The sequence below is a fragment of the Struthio camelus genome, chromosome W (genome assembly GCF_040807025.1).
Source record: "Struthio camelus isolate bStrCam1 chromosome W, bStrCam1.hap1, whole genome shotgun sequence".
Classification (NCBI taxonomy): Eukaryota; Metazoa; Chordata; class Aves; order Struthioniformes; family Struthionidae; genus Struthio; species Struthio camelus.
In genome coordinates, this window is record NC_090981.1 from 7,898,054 (window position 1) to 7,913,201 (window position 15,148).

Below are 15,148 nucleotides of genomic sequence, written 5' to 3' on the forward strand. Positions count from 1 at the left end.
GCCAGGTGAGTGCTTGCTTACCCACAAATGCTGAGCAGCTGATGTGTTACAAGCTTCCACAGCAAAAGCTCAGGATGAGCAAGGACACCACACAAGGGTAAAAGCACCATTTTAGAAAGCTTATTATTTAACTCTGCAAACACTGATGTGCTTTTATCAAAGAAACTTCAGCCTACAAGCTGTTTCAAATTAAGTCATTCACTGAGAAACTCAGACAGGACTGAGTTTGGTCTCAGTATAGCATAGGGGCATAGGTTTTAAATTAAGAAGGGGAAGGTAAGAGGATGCAGTGTCCTATGTGTATTCTCACAGCCTTTGTAAGGGGTCAGGTGTAATTATAATCCCCATACTGCTTTTCCTGAACATTGCAACAGCCACAGCCACTCCGCAGTGCAAAGATGTGTGCTCCAATCTCCTTTTCCTCTTCCTGTGGACTCCTTCATTAGACTGGCATAAAACAAAGTTTAGCTCCTAAGGAGCTACTAGACCAAAACCAAGCACTTGGGACCTGACCATAAATCCAAAGAACTCGGTGAAAAAACTCCCTCCTCTTTGCCTCAACAGGCTTTTGAATCAGGCCCCTTGTTTGCAAGAGGAGCAGTAATGAAGGGGCAATCATGAGTAGTCAAATACCATGAATATTGAAATCATCCTCAGCAAGCAGTAGCCAGTCAAGTGTTCAGATGCGCATACAGTGAAACAGAATTAGAGGAACTTGCAGATGTCACAAAAATATTCTGGCCAGGCAAGGACTGGATTTGAAGACTTTTGTTTAAGGAACAGAACAGAGCAGGAAAATGCAGAGATGCACTGAAACACTTCTAGAAAAGTAATAACAGTTAACTTTATTTAAACCTCAACCCTATATTAATCTTTAAAATAAATATCTCACCTTCTCCTTGAAAGAAAAGCAAATCTAAAACAATTTGCTTTAGCCCCGAGGCAGTATCTTCCACCTGGTCACTGCCTGCCAAAAGTCAGACTCAAACAAAAGTGACAGTATCCAAGGCTAATGGAGAGTTCAGAGAGGGGAATTGGGTGCCCACTCTATTTCGGCACAACAGATGCCAAATGACCCATGGCAGCTGCATGTCTCCTTATTTATGCCCAAGTGCTAACACCATTTTTTTGTGCCTTGAAGACCCTCTTAGTAAAACAAGAATATTAATATTATTCTGTTGCAGTAAAGGAGCTGTTCCTCCCTACTGTTCCCAGAATTAGGGCATCAGCCCTGGTTAGTGGTGTGTTATTCAAGGAGAAACAATGTACATCACTATCAGGGAAATGAATCTGGTCCAGAAATAATGCCCCACATTGGAGCAGAAGCAGCAGTGGTATAATTCTGGGCTGGAATTTATTACACAGGTTTCCACATTCTCACTCCATTTTACACTGAAATATTCAGAGACCCTCCAGTGATGTAAGTCAATGTAGTTCAACTGATCCATAACCTCTACACCCCTAAAAACTCCATATATTGATACATGCATGACCTGCCAAGCTTTCTCTACCAACAGCTTCACAACTGATGGAAGAATCATCTTGATCCTTATTAAAATAGCCTGCACAATGATTTGGTTTGCAAGGTTAGTAATCTTCACACAAACTAATTCAGTTAGTAGCATTAATGCTGAATTAAATGTATGTGTATATTTATACTACTATTCATTGATTTCAAATTTTGCTTATTACATAAAAAGACCTCTACTGGTAAAAGCAAATATCCATTTAGCTCAGTACTCTGTCCCTGAAAGTAGCCTGAAGCAAACGCTTAGAGAAAGCCTGCAAGAACAGACCTAGTGAAGAGCAATAATTCCCGTTGCATCCACTGGGCTTTTTGCAACGGCCTCCATTACAATTTGTTTGTTAGTCTTTGTAGACTTTCACCAATCTGTCTAAGCATTTATTTTTTGAAAACACTTTTTGATTCTTTTCTGGCATCTGCAACAATGAATTCTATGACTATGCACAGTATTTAAAAAAAAAAAAAAAAAGCACTTGTTTGCTTTACATCAATTGCTTTCTAATTTTGTTAGGTGCCTTTTAGTTGTGTTATAAGAAGGCTCTGTGCTCTGGGGAAGTCAAAAAATCCCAGTGTACTCATACCCCCATTCAAAATCTGCTGCACAGTGGGAGTGTATTCACACTGCAATGATGTCAGTGATTTAAAAGCTTTGTTTGCATACTGCCAGGCATAGATGTGTGTAGCTAAAATCACTGCAAACGATGCTGCTACCAGACAATCCTGCGGCCTATCCAAATGAGAAAGCACCTTAATGCTTCAGGGTGATTACAGTCATGAACATTTCTACAGTAACAGCTGAGATCTCACAGATGGTTCAGGGTCCTACAAAGTCTTTTTCACTTCTAACCCACCCCAAGCTCCAAGGTGTTTCTGTGCAACTACCACCTCATATGTTCTAACTCAAAAGCATAAGCACAAGCCCATACTCAAATCCAGCCATTTTAAGAAATCTAGCATTTCCATCTTTAAGTCTCTGCTAGGATGCCCTCCTGAAGAGATTTCAGGAATAAATTTCACCACACTACCATGTCCCTTCAGCACAATCCTCTGTTGTCCTCAGCATCAGTGGCTTCCCTCAACAAGGAATCCTCTCTCTAGTGAGAGATGCCAAACAGCATTATTTCGTCCCATTTCCATCTCCCACCAGCCCAAAGAACGGGAGAAAAGGCTCTCAGTCAACCTGCACTTTCTGGCGCAGATTTAGCCATGCTGCATTTCCTCAAGCGTGTAATAACTGGCCTGAATTATTTTAGATCTCTTGTGAGATCTACTGGTCAAAAATCAATTAAAAAAAAAAACTACCAATAAGTAGTTCCTTGAGTAGCAGAATTAGTGAAACCTCCTCCAGGTATGTCTCTTGTTTGAAACTACTTTTTCTTAAAAAAGTACAAGCTCCAAATGAAGGTTCCTGGGTGCTCATAGTATCTCCCTCCCAACTCTCTCTAGTTTCCCTATGGGATGGGTTTGCCCTGCAGTGTTTCCCTCAGTGAAAAGACTAATAGGATTTTTTCCTCTGATGTGGCAGCCTGTCTTCATGAAACCTTACAGAAACTTAATATTTGAGACCTCTATCCCCAGTCAAATTTGATTGAAACTGGCTTCAAAAGTTATTATAGAAAGGAGTTGGGGGGACAAGCAGTGTGATTGATATGCCTAGTTTCCTCAGGAATCCAGGCTAAAAACTCAACAGTTAATATATGAATATAAAGAACTCACTTGTTCCCAGTATAGTACAATTACATGTAAAATGGCATACTGCAACTTACTGTAAATTTTTAGCAAAACTGAGTTTTGTGAAGCTACCGTATGGCTCAATTTCCCAACAGTGAAGCTGGAAGATAAAATAGCACGTATCATGTAGAATTTAGAGCCTTCAAATTCTAGCTGAATTTGAGGCCATTGGCATTTTTCTCCTCCTGTATATCCGACGATATATAAAAAGCAACCATGCTGCGTTCCATTATGAATGTCTTCTAGAGTTTCTTTTTGGTGTGAAGTGGAAAACTCTGGGAAATTTTAGAAGGTTTAAGCATGCCTAAAATAGATCCATACGTGTTTACTTATGTAGAAGGAAAGAATCACTATAAAAGGGGAATAAAAGAGTAGAGTATACCTTATAACTTAAAAAATAATCTATAAAAATTATACTTTTTCCCACCACTGAGAATATTGCAAAATTTTCTTCCAATCTAAGACAATTAGTTCAATTATCAACATTTTTCACAGTCAGAAGTTCTGAATGTTCTATACAGAAATACTGAAACATTTCACTTGAAACATCTGAAATATTGAAACATTTCATACTTTGAATTCTCCACCTCAAACAAGTACTTTAACACTCCTAAGTCAAAATGTTACATTTTGGTATGCTGCTCTGAAATATACATATTTGGGATGAACTAAAGCTGGTATTTTTGCCTGCTTGAGCTCCCTCAATGATTATGGAACAGAAGGACAGCAAATTAGCTTTCGGAACAACTTCTGCACAAAGAATTATACACAAATAAATGGGAGGCAGGCATCAGTTGTACACTAAATGTCAGCAGGAGAAATTTTGTAAAATATTTATATATGTGTACATATATATACACATACTATTATTTTCATATAGCTTAGCTATACGAAGAGCCAAACAAGAACAATACATGAAAAGACAGGATTAAATGCATAATTTAGGCAGTTTCCTATGGAACAACAGATATAGCCCCTTTTGTGCAAAGACAGAGACTATGCAGTGGAATATAACTGGAATAGAGGCATTCACAATTCCAAGCAAAAGAAAATAGCAACAGGAATTTTATGCTACCTGCATCAATATCATTAGTAACGCTCCTAAAAAATGTTATGCTTTCTTGTTTCAGCTTTTAGTACATATTATCTAAAACAGACTTCAGAGTATAGACCCTAGTCTCTAGCTGTTTCTGTTAATGTGTAATATAATCCCTTTCATAAATTGATAAAAATTCATCTTAAAGCCAGTTAAATTTTTGCCCCTACTGCTCCCATTATGGCTGTTCCAGCATGTACTGCCCTCATTAGCTTAAATGTGAATCCACCTCACCTCACTGGTTTAAACATTTTTTTTCTCTCTAGTTTACACCCTGATGCATTTATAAATGGTAACTGTATCCTCTTATCCTTTGCTTTGCTGCACTACATAGGTTGCGCACTTCTTAATATAGTCTCCTAAACTGGCTCTCCATTCTCTTGATCATTCTAATGCTCCATCTGTTGATTCAGTTAAATCAATCTATCTTGAATGTGGATGCCTAGATCAGAATAGTTGAGATCTCATCAGGCTCTTATATAAGGACATTAATACTTTCCCCAAAATACTTCCCCTGCTACTTCTAACTTTTTTTTCATTGCTACAACAGGCTGGTGGCTTATCGCTATCTTGACTACAATGATACACTATCACTACTGAAATTGTACTAGGAGATTTTTATTTTATACGTTGCCCTACACTTCTTTGTTTGCCTATGGAGCACAGAAGTACATTGTCACACTCAGCATTAAACTGATTTACAATGAACTATCACTTCCCTTCAAAGCAATTGTTCTCAGTCAAACCAGCAGATGTAACTTTAGAAAAAAGTTATTTTAAAAATGCAAATAGATGTATTATTTTCCAAACAAGACACTTGGTGAATTCCATTTACAGACCTTTGCTGGCTTTACTTGTTATTGTTTCTATTTTGTAACACATCTAAATAACCCATAAGAGGGTATACTACAGAAAATCTCTCCCTTTTTCCTTGATGGGACTTGCAAGAATTCATTGGAGCTTAGGAAGTCTCTTCTGCATGGCTCTCTTTAAGCACTCTTTCCAGTAAGGCAGCTACTATGATAGGCCCCTCCTCCCTGTGACCCACTATATCTTACACTTGTCATTTAGATCATGGACATAAATTGCAGCTACTACTCTGTAATCTCATTTTTTTTATTAGCATGAATTTCAGAGACCTAAAGTCTCAACTGCCAAAATATAAAACTGTGAGAAGAGTCATTCACCTACATCATCACTTAAAGATTATTATTTCTTCTAATTTCTTACCGAGTCACTTGCTGATGAACTTCATCTAGCTACAATGTTTGAGCCCTAACATACTTGCCTGTTATAGTGCCAGGAGATTGTGGGTTATGTCTCTTTAAGAGAAAAACTGCAACAGTTTCACAGTCTTCCTACATTTAGTTGGGAGGTATTCATGCATTCATATGTGATATGGAGATAAAACTCAGGTAAGAGAACCACAACAAGAGCACAGATTCAAAAGAGCCATACTACATAGTATTTCTTTATTATAACATTTCTCTGTATTTTAGCCCTTAAGACATGCTTTGTTGCAGAGGAAATATTTTCTTCTTCTGAATATACCTCTGAGGGAAAGTACGTGCATAAATCACTAGAAATGCAATCTTAAAAAAAAAGATACAACAGAACAGCACAAAGGAGGGTCAATAGAAGAAACAGCACATGAAAACTGCTTTTCATGAATTATAGTGAACCTAAGAGAAAAGTGCATGACACTTTCGGCTTGTCATCCAGGGCATTTAAGTCTGTATCAAGAAATGTCCCACACAATTCAATACCATTCATGTCCTAATTCACGAGAAAGCTTAACATCAGGAACTAATAGCTAATTAGAAACGTTATCCATCTCATATGCTTAAAAAAGTGATAGTAATTATAAATTAGTATTTAACAAGGCAAGTAAGAAAAATTTGAATTGATTGTCTTTCCTTAGTAACCAAGTGCAAACTTGAGCTTCAGGATGAAGTGCATCTTTCCTAAACTTAAAACAAAACTAGCTATACTACAAGATGTATATGGGCAACTGTATAGCCAACAGGAATAAGGTATTGTAGCAAATTTGTCAATATGGTTAACAGCTCTTTGAAAAATGAGAACCACAAAGTATGATATAATGATTACCATGCAATGAGAATGAGTTTTTAGGAGTTCTCACTGTGGCACTGCTTTTTCATAGTATTCTGCTAGGAAAAGTTAAATGAAAAGTTTTAACTAACAATATCTCTTGATTTCTGTTAAGTAAACCAACTTTTCTGTAGTAATTTTTGAATGAGTGTCAAAGACAGGCCCAACAAAAATAAGTATTCATTAAGTCCTATCTAATCACAGTCTAATCCAGCAGTCCACCTACTTCTGTCAGTTCCAATTAGAATACCTTTCAATTTTATTGATCATGAAAGATCTAGTACACTGGTCAGAATAACTGCTAATTTTCTAAAAAGGAAAATGCAATGATCTACTGGAGCTTTGCAACACTATTCAAATTCTATAGGCTTGAGCAGAGAGTCTTAATTCCAGTAATTTTTGCCAAAATGTTAGCTAATTTGGGTCTAGCAAAGATATCTATCAAACTGATTTTTTCCTCCTGAATCATACCAGTTTCAAATTGGTGCTCATTTCCAGAGATGAAAAGCCTGTATATATACTCCATGCTATTTGAAGGCATACTTAAGCCTTAATTCTGAATTCTGCTTCCAGTGTTGACCATCCTTTCCCACTTTCAAACAGTAACATTCAACATTCATTTGAAACCCAAATGGGGACTAGCAGCACCTAGAGAAGACAAACTGCAGGACCACCTTTCACCTAAGAGGGATGACTAACCACTGTCCACACAACTGCCTGGAATACAGGCCTGTAAGCATATTAAATTTTATTGCTCAAATATGATGTAAAGATGCTCACAGTGAGAACTGAAGAACCCTCCCAACCTGACAAATCATAGCTGGTTTCTGTATTATAGATATCCAAGTTTACGCCCCCTGTGAAAAGTAGAACAGAATGACTGTCTTACTGGCAGGAATTGTATTGAGTTTAACAGCATATCTCCCAAGAAATATACTCTACAAAAAAAAAAAGATATATCTATATATATCTATATATAGATATCTATATATCCATCCTTGATTCCAGTGCACCACCAGAGCCTAGAGCTAGAATAACGGTGTTACCCCTGAGTCCTGACTAAAGATCATTTCTATCTTCAGTGACCAGGAGAACTACACAAATTTGAATATATCAATTTACCTGAAACCTATACAGATGAGCTGAGGATAAAAATGAATTTAATAAAGCTACTTTAGGAACCTCTATGGATTCTGGTCAGAGCATAATCCCTTAGAGATACATAACTTTGCATTAGATCTTACCTACTTGTTGAACAAATCGATTTAGCATTACTTAAAAATAAACATAGTCAGAATTCATATACATACCCTCTGCTTCTCAAGGTCAACATATCGAATGCCAAAATAGTCTTTTTCCAGCAAGCTGTAATAGTTGCAGATATGATCTATGAGAAACTGACCTTTCGTTTCCCTCTGAAAAAGAGAAAGAATTGATACATTACTCCGAATATTCTAAACTTCATGATTATAAGCTTTAAATAATCTAATCAAAGCATCAAAGAAAATGGCATATGAATTTATTTATTTTTGGTTATTCAGATGAGGACAAAGGAGTCAAACATTTGTCTCCTCTAAAAAAATGCAGCAACTAAAACGTATTCCTCGATGATCAATATATTCCCTGCAGCTTCACAAATTGATTCCTGACAAGAATACCAGTTGTTCTGCCTCAGGAAAACTCATGCTACTCTAATAGCTGCACATTTATAGCATTTAATATATTACCATTAACTGTATTTCCACCTGATGCTATAACAGCACAACAGATAGCCATTTCAACACAATTTCAAAACTGTGTGTGCTTTTTTGTGCCCCCAAGTTGGCAAGCAGTTTTGGCAGTGGTTACCTTTATTGTGTCTTTGTGTAATGCCCACAGAAAGAGAGACCTGATCCTCAGTTCCTAGACAGTACTGCAGTACAAGGAAGAAATGCCCAAATGAATGATAAAGACATTTTCATCCTTGCATCATCACTGGGTAACAACAGCCTTAAGGTAGCTTGTTCTACACGTGATGTTTAGTTAACAACTTCACTCTTTATTTCTGCTTTCTGCAATCTTAGTACTGTTTCATCTCTCCTTAATCTAATGCCAGATATGGGGAAACTTCATGAACCTTCACATTTCTTCTGTTCTAAGTAATGCAACTTTTCATACTGTTACCAGCTGTGGTGTGTGGGCCAAAACTGTCTGCCTAGAATAGCTGATTCTTAGCAGGAAAAGATGCTCCACTATGTCGCAGTGTCAGGTCTCTGGGTTTCTCTCCCTCTCTTCACCTAAGCCCCGCACAAAACTCCTCTGCTGTGGAACCTGTATGAGCTACTTTGCAAGCCTCTACTCTTTGCTGCTATGAAACAATTCAAACTTAACTCCCTAGTGTCTACAGAACAGAAACTACACAGGATATGCAATCACAAACGTACTGAATATTACTTAACTGTTCCTCCAAATTGTTCCCTTAACAATAAATGCTATGATGTATTTAACCTACAGGAAGGTAACAATTTAAATTATGAACAGCATAGCTGCACAAAAATTAACACATAGCTCCCACATTTCTCAAAGTATTTTACAAAACTGGACATTGTTATCATCTGCATTTCACATAAGAGCAGCCAAGGCAAAAACAGTGCTGTGACTTGTCTGAGGTCATACTGCAAAGGGCAATGGAAGAAATAGCCTTGTGACCACCAGTCCAGTGAGGCCTACAGCTCCCTACAGAAAAAGGGATTTGTGTTTCAGGACTAGTGTGTTACACAGATAAGGGCAAAATAGTGCAGTAGTTTTGTGATTGTATTATCTTTACAATTAAGACAATTCTGACGGATACAGTTGCTCTTCCTTTCATTCCCATCACTGAACAAATAAAATAAAAAACAAAATAAAATAAAATACCACATCACCCTCATTTAAGCTGCGCTACCTTCTTCCCAGTAACAAAGCTGCAAAATGTTTCCGTCTGTAACTTTTAAAAAAATGTCCTGAGGCTGGAGAGAAACAAAGTGAGTTGTTTGCTATTAAGAATGATTAAAAAATACACTGATATTTTATACTGTATGCAATTATGAGTATTGGCATGCTAGTGACACCCTAGTGAAAACTTTCCTCAAAAGGCAAGGTCTATAAGCAAAGATTCAAAAGTACAAAAAGCCACTCTCTCTGCGACTGACAGAAAAAATTCTCTTCAGGTCTAAATTTATGCAGCCATACCTCCATGAATTTTTCTAGCTAAAAAACTTAGAAGTCTCTGCAAACTTTTATTTGTGACTATACTATAAGCACGAGTGTCAAAAAAAATTAAAATAAAATTGCATAGTGACATTTCAGAACATAGGCAGTAGGAAAAAAAAATTCACACTTGTGTTTGATTCAACTTGCATATTAAGATAGACATACAATGAACTAAATAGAAGTGGGGCACAACAGTTATTAGGTGACTCAGATAGATCAAAGATAAGATAAGAAGATCAAAATAGATCTTACTAACAACAATGCATAAGCGTAATCCAATTTTAAAACACTGCCAACAAGGAAAACAGACTATTCATATCTTCATCTGACAGAAAGCGTTACCAGAAGAATAGTCAATAAATCTACTAATTTCTATAGGTTCACATTCTAATCCATTCATTTAACAAGTCCTCCACCTAAGTGATCACAAAAAATACTGGAGTTCTTGAGGGATGTGATCAAAGGCTGGAACACGTACTGTGTTTTTCAACCCAAAAACAAAGCTCCCTTTCTAAAATGAAGGGCTGTCCTAATTTTCTTGCTTGAAAGACAGATGATAGAAACCAACCAAACAAAAAGAGCAAACAAACAAAAGCCTCCAAGCTAAATTCATGCTCTAGGAATCCTTAAACCCTCCATAGATAAATAAGAGACTGGTTAACAACACTACCCTTGGTTATTATGCACTTCAGTTATCATGCTGTTCAAACAGCCAGGTTTCAAATTCCACCGGATTCATCGCCAGATATTAGGAAAGACTCTAATTTGATAAAAGTAAATAATTTGATACTGTTATGGAAACAGTTTGACCCTAGGTTTCCGAGGAGCAGTCTCATGCACATATAACAGCAAAATTAATTATTTATTTAAATGACACTACAGCAAAGTAACAGCTCGAGCTGGGTGCCTCCAGGGAGGGACCCTGAACAAATAAATTCTGGGGTAATTGTATCCTTTACAGTCTTATTTCCCTGACTGCCAGTGAAGGTCTCCTCCAATCATTTTTACTGAGTTGGTGGTCTCTCTCCTTCTGACAGGTCCTGGCCTACATCCCACAGTCCCTTATCTTCTCAATGGTCAACCACAACCCAGGTGCATCCCATCTTGTCTCCTGCATTCTACTTTGTATCTTCATTAGCTAGTTATAATTGATTTTGCAGTTACATCATCAGCAATGTCACATTGTCAGCAATGTTTTTCGAGTTCATTGAAAGTTCGGCCTTGAGGTCTGCAGGCTTCATCTACTTTAGGCACTTATGCTAAGTAAGAGTCAGACTTATGCTAAGCTGAAGCTAAGTTAGCTACAATTTCCTTCTTTAACAGATACATATACATACATAATGTTATTACCTCTCAGAAGACATAGTTTTAAATACTTCACTATTATGCTTTTAAACTACCTAAAATTTGAAAATAATTTCAGATAATTCAAGCATAGAAAGAAATATTTGATGTGGCACAGAGTACCTTAAGTCTGAATTTGTAATAGACAGTATGGCAAAAAAATGATGGGCAATGCTTGTTCATTTTGTTTTCTACAGATAGCATCCATAGACATTTTCAAAATTTCTCTAACAATGCTCCAATTTCTCTTGAGCTTTAGCAATCTAATGATCTTTGTCTTCTGCCTTCTTTGATATACTTATTACATATCACAGTATAAAAGCATATATTAAATTCAAAGCTTATTCTCATTTACAAAAGAATATGGATAAATTAAATTAAGAGCTGCCAGTCATCCACAACAGAGCACAAGAATGAATTTGGGTCACAGAACAATGAATATAAAATTTCGCCTGACACTTCAGACAGTTACCATATAGCTTTCCAATTAAATGAACCTTTTTCTTTTCTTAAGTGCCATACCAATGAAGTACTTCACAGCAATTCACAAAAATATTTCTACGTTACAGTTCAGTACTTTGTCAGAACATGACCAAAAAAGGCATAATTAAGAAAAACATTATTTGAAACACCACTGAAAAACATCAGCAGCAGACCACAGAAATCTGAGAGCAAAAATCAAGTCAGATTTCTGAAAGCTTCCAGGCTGAAATCTCTGATAGTTATACCATGATCTCACCCAGCAATCATCAAGTATTCTCAAGCAGAGATGAAGAACTGAGGCAGAAATAGCCATAAAAATGTGTAAACAGAAGAGCCAAAATGTCCTGGATTGTAATTAACACCATGTTTTCAATGATAGAATGAGAATTTTAAAATAAGGCACTTTTTTTTCCCAGGCCATTCAAATGCAACATCTGGTTATCTCAACTCTGATATATTTTCCTTCAGATTTCTGTAACCCACACTCCATAAAAAGTGTTTTTAAAAATGGCCTTTAACCAAGTCCTGTAATGTAATCCTTTTATTTACAAAGAAAGGCTCTTAGAGATTCCTATAAATAAAGTAATGGCTACCTGATATATTTAGATAAATAGGTACAGACAATACAGATATATTTTTTAAGGCCGTATTTGAATATCTTACCTTAATACCACCAAAACCCGCAACAAACGCCTACACACACACAACAGATCAAATGCCATGTAAATGACAGAATCCCCGAACACAAACAAGGTCAACTTGCAAACACCTGTGAAAATCTGTTTACCCTGGATCAAAAGTTTTGTTTTCTATTGAAACAAACTAAGCAAAACAAAGGACACCCTCCCCTCCAACATAACGTGGCCATATATAAGGTCCTCCAGTGACTGACTCGCAGGACAACCCTGCCCCCTTTTTTCACCTCACGTCTAAGAGCCGATTAAGACACTGCAAAGATACTTCATTTTCACTCCCAAACACTATTATTAGGGTTTCCATTTCTGCAACTCTGCAAATTTATGACTAAGTAACCCACTTCCTTGGTATTTCCTTTATTACGTAGAAACTAATCCAGACAAAGATCTCAGAATCACAGAACGGTTGAGGTTGGAAGGGACCTCTGGAGATCACCTAGTCCAACCCCCTTGCTCAAGCAGGGTCCTCTAGAGCACATTGCCCAGGATCACATCCAGGCAGGTTTTGAATATCTCCAAGGAAGGCGACTCCACAACCTCTCTGGGCAACCTGTGCCAGTGCTCTGTCACCCTCACAGGAAAGAAGTTTCTCCTCGTGTTCAGATGGAACTGCCTGTGTTTCAGTTTGTGCCTGTTGCCTCTCGTCCTGTCCCTGGGCACCACTGAGAAGAGCCTGGCCCCATCCTCTGGACACCCTCCCTTCAGATACTTGCACACACTGATGAAATCGCCTCTCAGTCTTCTCTTCTCCAGGCTGAACAGGCCCAGCTCCCTCAGCCTTTCTTCATAGGAGAGGTGCTCCAGTCCCCTCATCATCTTGGTAGCCCTCCGCTGGACTCTCTCCAGGAGCTCCATGTCTCTCTTGTACTGGGGAGCCCAGAATTGGACACCGAACTCCAGATGCGGCCTCACCAGGGCTGCTCTTGGGCAGTTTCAATTGAACACAAGAACAATATGCCAATCTTGTGCATGCTTTTGTTTTTTGTTTTTATTTTTTTTAATTCCTAGTTTGTGTGCAATTTAATAAAAAAGGGAGAATTTATCCTGTCCTCCCAATTTAATCCTTCTCTGACAATATAAAACAAGTCCACAAAAGAGTCATTACTTATTCTACAGTTCTGAAAGTGAGAGGACAAGCAGGTCCCTTTATAGATATTTGGGATTTTACATTCAATGAAAGGACTTCTCAGCTCACATTTGTTTCACCATGAAGTTCTGGGTCTGTTTATTTGAATGATGTCACTGGGAAAAGCCAGATTCACAAGTGGATTAAACACAACACTTCTGCTGTTATCTAACCACTGAAGTCCTGCCAGCTGCACTTATTTCAGTCAGGAAGCCACTAATATTGCTAAGAAGCAGTGCAGTTATAAACACTGCATTTATTTGTACAGAGGATTTCAATCCCCATCCCACAAGGGTCTTTACACACGCGAACGGTTCCAGTGACCCTGTGTGTCAAGTTACTCACATAGTCAGCAATGTGTTTGCAAGACTAATATAACTCTACTCTAGAAAAAGTAAATTGAAGCCACAATAAAAACAGCATTTCTGTTAAGATAAATGGAAAGTCCAGGCTCTCAGGCAAGGCAGTAATAACATCTGGCTTTGTATGCTTGCTTTATTTAGGGTGTGACGTATTTCAAAATGTGATGAATCTAAAAAATTAAACATAACACTTGAATTAAATAATACCACCACAAAATGAAAGCAGATCTGGAAAACAGACAAAACAGGAAGTCACCCATGAGGGAGAAACACAACTCAAAAGGCAGCTTTTCATACCGTTAACTGACAATTGAACTAGTACAATATTACAATGACAAAAATATCAAAAATGCAGCAAGATTTACAGAGCTAAACTGCTTCCTCAAGAGGCACCTCTCGCATTCCCAACTCCCCTCTGGACAGAGCACGAGCCTGCCCCAGCGACAAAACCATATTTCTTCTGGGCTTTTCATGAGAGAAATACTTTGAATACCAGCAGGAACGGATCTTCCATCTTGCTGCCAATTACTCGACAGTTCAGTATCGCGGTCTGCTGTTGTATACAGAAACGTGGCTGCAAAGGGACATCTGGGAACAATTCTGGGTTCATTTGTGTTTTAGGACAGTTATCAGTGCGTCTGCTTGCATTTCCAGTGGCACGGCAATAAAGCTCATTACACGTCACTGGCAGATTGGGCCACGTGCTATAAGAACAGGTTTAAAAATCAACCCTGTGTAGCTGAATAGAGAGGGTTGAGGGCAGAGAGAAGGAAGGCATGGTCTGAGTTTTCCAGTATTTTCTAACCAAATTTTGCCCAAAGAGCAAAATCAAGCAAAGAATTAGGTTGCAACAACTGAAAGCAGGGAGGTGGAAAGGGCTGAGCTCAGATCTGGCAATTGCCAGCCCTAACCCTGACTCACTCCAGAGCCCTGGGTAAATTTCTTACAGCTCTTAGGATTTATGGATTCACTGAGATTACAAATGACAGTAACTGCTCACAAGATGGATACACTGACAACCTCTTTGCCTTTATTGCTCCACCCTTTGAAACAGTGATAAGAATATTATTCTGGAGAAGTTTTCCAAGAATTGGACATTGCATAATGCCTTGAAAATATAAAAAGCAATTAAAAATGTGCCTGTTGTTGTTACTGAACTAAAATGCTATAACCCATAAGTAGGATTTCCTTCTTGCTCATAATCAGCACTTTCCAATATTTTAAATTACTTGAAGGTATACTGGAACCCTATTATTTAGTTTTAATTGACAAATTTTGGCAATAGTAGGAAGGGCCAGCTATAATTATTATTTTTTATTAAATTTGTAAATTAAAAAACACACTACTTACTGATCAAAACCTAACTGGAACTGACACATTTTATTCTAGAAGCAAAGTATTTATAATAGACGTTTTTTTTCCTTTACAATGAGGAAATAATTG

The 15,148-nt window shown here is 37.6% G+C and overlaps 1 protein-coding gene across 11 annotated transcripts in view; it reads right to left on the reverse strand.

The window, feature by feature from the left end:
• The window catches only part of LOC104150098 (FERM domain-containing protein 3), a 172,808-nt gene that overhangs the window by 88,484 nt on the left and 69,176 nt on the right, over positions 1 to 15,148 (reverse strand). For all 11 annotated transcript variants that reach the window (XM_068926266.1, XM_068926259.1, XM_068926260.1 and 8 more), the window contains one exon: positions 7,775 to 7,879. Coding sequence is in view for 2 of the 11 variants with exons in the window: in XM_068926258.1 (XP_068782359.1) it covers positions 7,775 to 7,879 (105 nt within the window). In the remaining 9 variants the exon portion in view is untranslated. The remainder of the gene's footprint in view (positions 1 to 7,774; positions 7,880 to 15,148) is intronic.